Source organism: Triticum dicoccoides, chromosome 1A (genome assembly GCF_002162155.2).
Source record: "Triticum dicoccoides isolate Atlit2015 ecotype Zavitan chromosome 1A, WEW_v2.0, whole genome shotgun sequence".
NCBI lineage: Eukaryota > Viridiplantae > Streptophyta > Magnoliopsida > Poales > Poaceae > Triticum > Triticum dicoccoides.
In genome coordinates this window covers 64,176,512-64,187,005 of record NC_041380.1, presented here as the reverse complement: position 1 = coordinate 64,187,005, position 10,494 = coordinate 64,176,512, and the positions used below count along the sequence as shown (strand labels likewise).

The window sequence follows — 10,494 nt, the reverse complement described above, 5'->3', positions numbered from 1 at the left end:
CGATCAGCTAGGGATTGGATAGCAGAAGCATGGCGTGTATAAGATCTGAACATTGAAGACATGCAATGCAGCTCAATGGTATGCCTTCCTCGGTTCCTTGTAATCTTTGAAGCCTAAATTCTGAATTGTTTTTTTATACAAGCCTAAATGTTCTTACGTGTTACTGCGTTTGTACAAGACAACATGAGTACAACTTCTACAAAAGTATTTTGGACTGTTTTGTGTGCATCGGGCAACGCATACATTAAGCTGTCGCCATTGCCCATCATCTCATAAACTATTATGGGAAGTATGGTTTCGTTTTATCCCATATATCAGTATATTAAGTATGTTACCTTCTATATAATGTTGGTGATTTGTCCATGGAAATATTTAATTAAACAATGTTTATCTTCTGCATCTTTTTTATATCTTTTTACCACGACAGGGATGGAGCTCTCGGCGATGTGGAGCTCAATGTCTTTCAGGTTGTTCTATATAGTGTTATTAGTGTTTTAATATATACTTATTTGCATAAGAAGTTTGCATATGTTAGTTATTCCTCTCGTCAAAGGAAATATCCTCCCTTCAATACAATAAATAAATTCAATGTTCATGCGCTAAATGAAAATCGTTAGTTCATTATTACTACATTATTATCAGCTATTGATTTTGTAGTATTTATTAATTAGTAGTGCTTCACTAGGATGAACATGTATTTTCTTCTCCGCAAAAGAATGATTTTTCAATGGTTTTTCCGGGCTGTTTATTTTTCAGAAATTGTGACCTGCTGAATCCTTTTTCCCTTACTGCACACATGCACATCATTTTAATTTTGTGTGCACTTCCCAACTTGTTAGTGCCATCGTACCATGTTTGTTAGTCATGCTTTACTTATTATTTGGGCACCTTGGGGTAACATCTTGCAAATGTTTGTTCAGAATGGTGAATACATGTTCAAAAGCACTCGAAATCATATTACCTTTCATTATGTTGGAAGGAAAAAACCTTTAAAACTGGATATATGTTTCTTTACCCTGGAAAAGCACCAGTTCAGCAGTTGATTTTTCCAAATGCATGTCCTCAGCATAGTAGTTTTGCAGGATATAGGCAACGATCGATACTTGATAGAAGACATGACAAGGCTCCCTGACTTACATGCTTGCCCCTGGCTGTGATGTCACACGGACATTGCTTTGGCGCCAGCTCATTCCACATTCTGGAAGTGTGCACTGGTGTAAGAACGCTGACACTTAAAACTATCCTTAATTTGTTTATATCTTTGTAAAGCACTTATAATGCTTGAGTTATCAGGTTAGTGACATAAAAACAATACGCACTTGCACTTTCAGGCATACCTAGACTTGATTGCCAGTTGCTCTACTCTAGGTGTTGGTTTAATACTAATACCTTGTCTTCAAACTTTAACCGTGGAAATTATATGGCTCATGTAAGTGCTAATACTTTCATCTTCAAGTTTAGCAAAGTGACGTACTATTTTCTAATGTATGTGAGGATATATGGTGCTTTATTGCCTGGCAGGCTCAATCTTGATGACACAATTAGAGTAAGTACTTGGAGAAAATTTTATTAGTTACGATATCTTTTTTAAGAGGTTTCATTGACAGTGAAGTCCAAAGGTAGAGCTGAACATTATCATGCTTAAGAATTTATGTGACTTCTATAATAGTGTTTGTCGTACCAGCTCTTTTACAGAACAAACATATTTTCTGTAGTATCCTAGCTTCAAACTATTTCCCGGTGTTCTTTTGTAGATTGTGCTGATGCATGACGAAGTACTCAGTCAGTCTGATAATTTATCATTCATCTCTTTTTCGCCATGAAATGTATTGGTTAATCTTACAAAGTTGATATGCTACTCACTTCAGGCACAGACTCCATGCCCATCGAGTTGCATTTGTGATCAGCCAACACATTGTAAAACTGATAAACTTGTGCTCGATCGCCTCCAAGAAGTAGAAATTAGTGAATTATCAGGAACTGAACATGAATGTGATTTTGTGCAACGGCTATTCAGTTGGGCAACAACCTTAAAAAAGTTGACAATATCTTTTCATCACTCGATCACGAAAGCAAGGCCAAGGGGTTGTTCCAGATGTTATGAAGCTTGTCCACATTGGAACTATGTATTGAATTTTATGTGCACCGCTGCTTGGTGGGGAAAGTTCTATATGTTCCTGGAGATTAAAACACTGATTTGTCAATTCTCTTCGCAAGATTCTGGTTTGTGTGGTCCTGTTGTTCGCATGCTCGGGAGTCAGGAGTGGTGACGAATTCATGTTGTGACAATATGTCGATGTTGTTGAGACTGTCTTTCTAGGACGCGTGTGTACCTCTGTAATCTGTATGAAACTATGGATTCTAATTAATTTGCTAAAATAGTAGCTGCTTACCCTGATTTCTAATAGCATTTGTTAGGTGGGGCGCATTGCTGTTTATTAGTTGAATGGTGATTTCTGCTGAATTTCTGTTATTGTAATGGTATATGTGACTGTAAGTTCATTCTTTCGATATCATTTGCTGGAATGTGTAAAGGTATGGCTCTTTCATGATTTGAACCTTGCACCGGTAGGGTATCCACAACACTATGTATGATCTAAACAATGGGTGAAAATATTTATTGGAGCATTTGTTTCAAACAAATGATTTTTAGCGTAAGATATTTCTAATATTTAAGTATGCGTGATGTATTTTAGATAGTACTGTCTTAACATTGTGTGCCTGATTGTTATTGAAATTAACAAAATATTTAAAATTATAGTGAAAATGTACAATCTCCAATAATACAATGGGTATTAATATTTATATTTGTTAAGACATGTGTTGCACGTGTCGCTTACTAGTGAACATATACGGCAATTCTATTCCAGTTGTGAGTACGTACGATACTATTCCAATTGTGAGTACGTACGATTCCAATCACTGCAATTACCCATGTTATAAATTAATAACATTATTATTAAGAAAGGACTAATCTACCCTTACATCCAATTACTAAAATGTCTTCAAGAGAAAAAAAACAAGGATCAATAATGACCATTGGATCACCTATATACTACCCACTATTTATAGGAGTATGATGCACCGTAAAATGTCTCTATTAATAGTCCTCTTGAGTGAAAAGAAAAAGAAACGATTGGATCCGGCGTTTTGCAAAAGAACAAATTTCACATTGGAATCACCGGCCCCGTTCCTCGATCCGAACGATCTAGCAACTGGCAAGGAGGATTTCTGTGCGTCTATACAGAATCGCCAAAAAAAAGAAAACGAAGAAAGTTCAATCGATCTTTTTTTTCGATCAAAGGGGAGCACCCCCCGGCTCCATTTTCATAGAAAACAAAACCCAACACGCATACAGGTCTTCTGACAACGACACCAGGTTTCAAACAGTGACAAAGTATTGGCAACAACTGCCACTAGCAAAGAGTTCGATCGATCTTCTCTAGGCAAATCAAACGGAAATACTGCTGGCAACATGTTAGGCCCTGTTCGGTTGTAGAGGATTAGATCCTACAGGGATTGAGTTGACCCCGGTGGGTTTAATCCCTGCCACCTATAAACCATTGGATTAACAGTCTTGATAAGTCTGACAAAATTTTCTTTTCAGGTTTTTTCCTTTTCTCTCTTGCATGTAATGTCATTTGACTGAGACTTGATTAAATCTCAAGCGACGAGATCTAACCACACCCTTCGGTTAAACCCTGCCACAGTTTTTTTAAACGAAGGCAAAAGATTTGACTCGTTGATTAATTAAGAAGAAGAAAATTGTCCAGTTAATTTGCGAAAAATAGGACGAACACGGGTACAAACAACCCATAAATAAGGTCATCTAAGATACTACTATATGATACTTACGAGCAGCCTAATGAACCTATGACCCCCAGGTTTATTCTTCATTAGATATTACTCACATAAAAATTGTTGTTATTACTTTTATTTCACTGTTCTATATTATACTATTCATCACTATTTGCTTTTAATCTTGTAACTCGCAAGATAAAGCGATTGACAACCTCCTTTTTACATTGGGGGCAAGCAATTGTCTTGTTTGTGTGCAGGTGCTGTTTATTTTGGGAGCAAGCAATTGTCTTGTTTGCACTATACAACCTAGTCATGACAATCAACATAGGGCTAACTTTGTCAACATACCTCCCCATCCAAATCGCCTAGACAACTTGGCAAGTGGGTGGCAGGACCTAGCCAAACCAGAGGACAAAGACATGCCAGGAGTGTTGGCGATGGCATACTTAACGCCCTAGAGGTCCATGCCCTGAAGGGAAACCTAGACCGAAAACCAAGACACCCCAAGCTCCAACTCCGTTGACTCTGTGAGAAGCTAAGGCGACGCCTTGATGAAGGACATGACGTCGTGACACCACCGCTGCTTGTTCCAGCGAACCAGAACAAGGGTTGCCCCCGGCACTCGAGAAAAGACAAGATCAAGATCAAAACGGAACTCCCAAGAGGAAACAGCACCCGCATGCGTCGTCGCTACGAGCTGCCAGCCATGTGGAAATTTCGCCCCGGCCATGAGACCACCAGAGCGGAGACGAGAGAACAAGCCGTCGGCTGGGTGCACCACTGCAGGAAGGAAAGCCACACCCATCATCAACGCAGGTTGGCGACACCGGGCGCCGCCAGCCTCTCCTTCACCAATGATGGCCACGGCCGGTCGTCAACGCCTGACTGACCAGATGTACCGCAACCCAGAGCCACCGCCCTGGGATCCGGGAGCCACCACAGGCCAGAGCCCACCAGGCTCCCACCACCGCATGCGCCGATAGTCGGGAAGACCCGACCTTGACACTGCCAGCCACGACTCTGGGCCTAACCCAGACCACCACACCATGACCTCCCCGCAAACCACCACGCAACCACAGCACAGATCCTTGCAGACCACCACGCTAACAACACCATGACCTCCCTCACCACGACGGAGAGGAAGGGAGAGCAACTCCGGAGCGCAACCCCCATGCACAGGGCTGCCGACGAGGGCCCGAACCGCCACCGCCCCTAGCGGAATGGATCTGGGAAGGGGACGCCCCGATCCGTCACGACCGGGAGCCACGGCTGCCCACCACGCTACCCCTGTAGCCGTGGCAGCGCAACAACCGCCGATAGCTCCTGGGGCCGCCGCCCCAGCTTCCTGGCTCTACTGACGTGCATGGCACCCAGGGTCACCAGTGTGCACTAGTCGGAGGTTTCCCGAAAAAAGAGGCGAGGCGAGCCCGCCACCGCCATCCACCGGACGAGCTTTGCTCGCCGGCTTCCTCCGGCGGCGGCAGGAGATGGGCGAGGAAGATGGGTTGAGGGCGGCGGCTAGGGTTCGCCCGAGCCGGCCCCCTAGAGGCAGCGTGAGCGGAGGGGAAGTTCTCCGTGTCGGTCTTGTATGACTTTATTGCCGCCGATATGTCAATTTTTATCCTTTCTTTTGTCACACAGTTGGTATTTGGTTGTGTCCATCTTAATTATGTAGGATCCGAGTGTTGCTCATCATGTTTTTTATCCGCTAGATATTCTGAGTTAGAAAAAACAAACTTTATCGAAAAACTGTACTAATATGATATCCAAAAAATAAAGCTTTTGACCCAAAAAATTTGCACATATCAAACCACTATTTGTACCTCTAAGACAACAATATACATGGAAATATGTACTGTACGCCATTTGTGTAGTAGTACACTTAACTTAAAACAAATAGCGTAACTGTTCACTTGGGCAGCAGGTACTGAAACTCATAGTCGTATGGGATCACCTCCACGACGTCTTCGACCTTGAGATGCCCCCTCAAGCAGTCCACCATGGATTTTCTGAGCGACCAAGATGTGGGGAGCTGCTCACAGATCCACCTGAGCAGGGACTCCATGTCCTTGGCAAAGTCATGCATGTTGGAGTGTATCAGGCTTGGGATCATCAGCCTCCTCGTCGAGGTCACCACCAGCGACGCCTGCAGGTAGTCCAGCTTCGCCTTCTCCAGTTCCGCCATCACGCGATCCGCCTTGTATATCCGGAGCTGCATGGAACTCAAAATTAATATGCATGTGCAGCACCAGATTCACTCCGCTCATGTTAGATTCAATGGAGATTTTTCCCCGCAAAAAAAAAAAGATTCAATGGAGATTTCAAGTATTTCTCTTTCCTTCATAATTCATTTATATTACTAAAAAAACATAATTGATTTATTAGTTGTGTTAGGAGTGGATGAACTTACTGCCGGAGAAGATCTGATGCCACAGCACATCCCGAACAGAATGTTGGGCTCTGAACTGTTCAATCCGTAGAGACTCCTCACTTGTTGCTCTTCGACATCGACGTCGCATTTCCAGAATTCCTGCGGTGTTTGTTTGTTGATGAGAACAACACATTCTTGTTGTGCAGGTGCAACTGAAAGCAAAAAACAGAAAACTACCAAAATGCTCACTTCTTTCACACTGGATGGCTGCCTCAAGATGAAATTCTCTATTACCAGAGGATTGAACTTTTGCCCAGAAACATTGATCGTTGCCTGAAAGGGAGGAAACAACCCACACATGTTAAACTTTCTTTACACCAAAATAAATTCTTTAAGCGAACTACTGTACCTTGTTCTTCAATGCCAGCAGCTTTTCAGAGTTCGAGGGCAAACCATGCTGCAGAATCCCCTGGATCATTCATTCAAAACACGAAGCTCAAACGGCGGATACCAAAAATCTTTAGCTCAAAGAAATGCATCCGAAGATCTCTCAAAATGTACATACGTGCATGATGCATGTGTTGTATATGTTGAGCCAGAATGCTAGCTTCTGCTGGTGCGTCAGAAACCTTAAGTCCACCTGCTGCAAGGCCTCCAACATCTCCCTAGCAGCACCAGACAACACGACCAAAGAAATTAGTACTTCTAACAAAAAGCAAGAGATGATCGAAACTGTCAAAAATGAACAAATGGATTTACTTATTCACCTCAGCTTGGTGAGCAGAGGGGAGCCGGAGAACCCTCGGAGGTCGAAGGCGCTGGAGGTGAACCTGACGAGATTCTTGTAGGGGCCGATGTCTCTGACCATGGAGTCCTGTATCCCGAAGATGCCGTAGTGGTCCTGCTGCCCCCTGTCCTTCTCCTTTGCGGCGCCAGCCGCCACGTTCAGCGCCGCGTCGATCCTGAAGCTCCCCTGCAGGTTCCCGGACCTGGCGAGGTTGCCGGACTTGTCCATCTCCGCCGCCCGCGACGACCGGAGCAGCCTGATGAAGATCACCGCCAGGCATTTCACGATCCTCTCCGACAGCTTGTTCGGCAGGGCCTTGCTCTGCTCGTCCCTCTTCGCCGTCGTCGGCGGCGGTGACGGTTCTTGGGTGACCTGCGGAGGTTTTTGGTCTGCGCCATTCGATTGCTTCTGGAAGGAGCAACGTACAGAGCATAAACAGAGCATGATTTTCACTGAGCAGTGTTGCATAGATATATGTCAGATTGGTGGTTACCTTGTCATGGGAATTCCTTGGCGGGGGGCCAAAGCTGTCATCGTTGAACTTTGGGCTGACGGCGCCGGCTCCTGATCCTCTGGTCTGGTCTCTGGGGCTCCTGTCCGGCTTGTCGTCGGCGGCCAGATGGCGCTGGAGGTACTCGGCGTTCATGGCCTGGCTGATGAAGAACATGGACTTGATCTCCGGCGCCACCTGATCAGCCGGCTGACGAGTCAATGCCGCGTATGCCGCCGTACCGTTGCTGTTGCCATTTCCATTGCTGGTATAGACACTTGGCGAGTAGGAGGAGGCATAGGCGGTGGTCGCCATGGACGCCCGTTGCTGCTGCGCGGTGGTGATTAGGTCGCCCTTCATGGTGTGGATCTGCGACTCGAGCCGCGCGATCTCTTCCTCCACGAGCACGAGCTCGGCGAGCAGCTGCTTGGCCTTCGCCGGGATGAAGGCCGGGATGTTGAGGAGGACGGAGCGCGCGGAGGAGGGGGAGGCGGCGGTGGTGGTTGGGTGCAGGGCGCGCTCCAGGATGTGGTGCACCGTCTCCTCGTTGCTCAGCTGCTGCTTCAGCTCCGCCACCTGCACCATTCCCGCACATTTTCAGTCTCCAAACCGAAAATTATTCATGCCGATGCATTGCACAAGACGATTCTTAGGTGGGCATGCACCTCGTGCTCAAGATCCATGCGCCTCCGATTGTGCTGTTGCACGCCGTTGCCTGTCGTCGTCGTCGTCGTCGTCTGCAACTGAACCATCATCGTCCATGCAACAAAAGCATCAGCAAGTACGTGACTGGACCGGGCCATTGCCAATAAGTCAGGCTGGCCCATGCTAATCTACGCCTTGCCGCGCATGGGCCGCGGGCTGGTCCAACCAAATTTACGCACTGCCCGAATTAAAAGAGGAACTTGCTCCAATTCTCGATCGAAAACGCAAAGGAAACCACCTGACTGACATGGCAACGGAGTGCATTGATTCTAGCAGTACTGTGCAGTGTGCACTCACCGGAGGAGGAGGAACAGTCGGGTCGGCGGCGAGCTGGTAAGCATGGCGAGTCCTGCGGCTCATCGGAGTCGGAGCCCGCACGGCCACGTACTCCATCTATCGATCAACCCGCACCGACGTCGGACGGCGGGCCGCCGAGATGGAATAGAACACCTGGCCGGACAGCCGTCGCAGCAGCTAGCGGCGGCCGTCGACGGCCAAAGGGAGACGCCGAGCCGGGGAGAAGATGAGAAGCTGCTGGGCAAGGCCAACAAGTAGCAAGCTAGCTTCGTTGCCGTAGGGGTGCATCCGTGTGAGGAGGTAGAGGGAGAAGCCCGCGGAGGAAGAAGAGTAAGAAGAAGTGAGGATCGGTTGGGAGGGGCCTATCGATCGACCGGCGACGGGTGTTGCTGGTGTAGGCTGGCCGCGGGGCCACGCATGTAACCGCAACGCGGCGGTGCCGGCCATGGTCGCTTTCACTTGGTGAATGCTGAGTGATTCGGTTGGTCAGGTGGCGATGGATGGGGATCGTCTACTCTTGTCTTGCCTTGTAATCTACTGAAAAACAAGAATGGTTTCCTAGCTACCCCCTGTCCTACATGCAACCAACGCCGCACCTTGGAAAGGATGAGTGCGAGTGAAGGTTTAACAAGGGTTTATAGTGCATCGGTTGGTGGCCCGGCCGGGTCGGTTGGACGGCGACGCCTCGCCGTTTTCACCACTCGCAGGATTGCCCACGGATATGATACACGGATTTTCTCTGGTTCTCGTATGACCTAACGAAATCTCGCTCAACCTCCCTATCGTATGATTCCACGCGGAGGTTCATGTGGATTGTTTTATTCTTGGTTTCCTTTCTCGTTTGATTGATTGATTTACGTTTTTTTCTTGTTTTTAATACTTCCTCCACTCCTAAATATAAGCCTTTGTAAAATCTACACTCTAAAATGCATCTATATATATCTATATGTTGTCCATAGTGAAATCTCTACAAAATTATATTTAGGAACAAAGGGAGTACTGTCTTTTTCACGTGTAACTACAGTTGCACACGTTCGTCGGCTTCATAACTACGGTTGCACGCCATCAGCTTATGTGTAGGCAGCTATAACATCTCTCCTCGGGCCAAAAAAACATCTCTCCTCAGGGCGCACAAATATAATTGTAGGCTCGCCGGCTACGCATAACTACACTTGCGTATTTTCAAAGAAAAACAATGAAGAAGTGAAGAAAAATAAGTAAAAGAAGAAATAAAAAACAGTAAAAAGAAAGATCCTATGATGGCGTCACTAGAGTGAGATTGAGATGAGATAGGCACCGAATATTCACTTCTGAGCCCACACTCATATGCTCCCGTGAACAGTAAATTCAACAAAAATGCTAAAAAAAGAAAAATGTCCGAACAGTGAGTGAATAGTAAACTTTCTCATAGGTCCAAATTTGTTTATTTTTTGAGAGCTGCTCGGATGTCCAAACACCACCAAATTTGACATGGACATCAAGCATGGACATCTTCCATGACAAAATAAACTTAGACTTTTTTGAATTTTTTCTAGGATTTATTTTGAGTTTACTGTTCACGCAAGGGAGCAGATAAGCTCGGGAGACGATTCGCCCTGTCCTATAATATATTACCTTGCTCATGGCAACTTAATTTGATGATTATTCATCAACCTTTCTCGACTGATATTGTAACTATTTTCCTTTATTAATTTGCAATTGTCGTGTTTTCGAGGTAGATAAATCACAATGAACAAAATAAAGAAGATGGACGACAGATGATATAAGGGTGCTATTTTCTTTTTTCATGTTGTTGAAATAGCAACTTATGTGGCGTAGTAAAAGGGAACCACCCTTGGTATTTATAGACCTACTACACATACTTAGGGCTTAGAGCATCTCCAGCAAATCCCCCCTCCCCCCAAAAAAAAAAAACTCCCCCAATAATTATTTGTTGAAGCTTTACCATAATACTTTCCTGGTTATTGGAATGGACACTTTTGTCGATTCTCAATACCTAGCACAACCTGCACAACCACTTATTAATTTGATCTCTCTCTCTCT

General features: G+C 45.5%; 1 protein-coding gene and 1 long non-coding RNA gene across 2 annotated transcripts; one reads left to right on the top strand and one right to left on the bottom strand.

Annotated features, from left to right (window-relative positions):
* Positions 1 to 1,080: 1,080 nt before the first annotated feature.
* On the top strand, positions 1,081 to 2,146 carry LOC119364539. The gene is made up of 3 exons (XR_005174982.1): positions 1,081 to 1,216; positions 1,332 to 1,429; positions 1,869 to 2,146. It is a non-coding gene; the product is annotated as an uncharacterized LOC119364539 (long non-coding RNA).
* Positions 2,147 to 5,561: 3,415 nt separating this feature from the next.
* On the bottom strand, positions 5,562 to 8,838 carry LOC119363240. The gene is made up of 9 exons (XM_037628556.1): positions 8,452 to 8,838; positions 8,115 to 8,192; positions 7,453 to 8,025; positions 6,940 to 7,367; positions 6,738 to 6,837; positions 6,582 to 6,641; positions 6,422 to 6,505; positions 6,212 to 6,331; positions 5,562 to 6,013 (listed from the first exon to the last, which is right to left on the bottom strand). Exons 1-9 carry the CDS (start codon positions 8,545 to 8,547, stop codon positions 5,711 to 5,713), a joined length of 1,842 nt encoding a protein of 613 aa, XP_037484453.1. The 5' UTR covers positions 8,548 to 8,838; the 3' UTR covers positions 5,562 to 5,710.
* Positions 8,839 to 10,494: the final 1,656 nt, after the last annotated feature.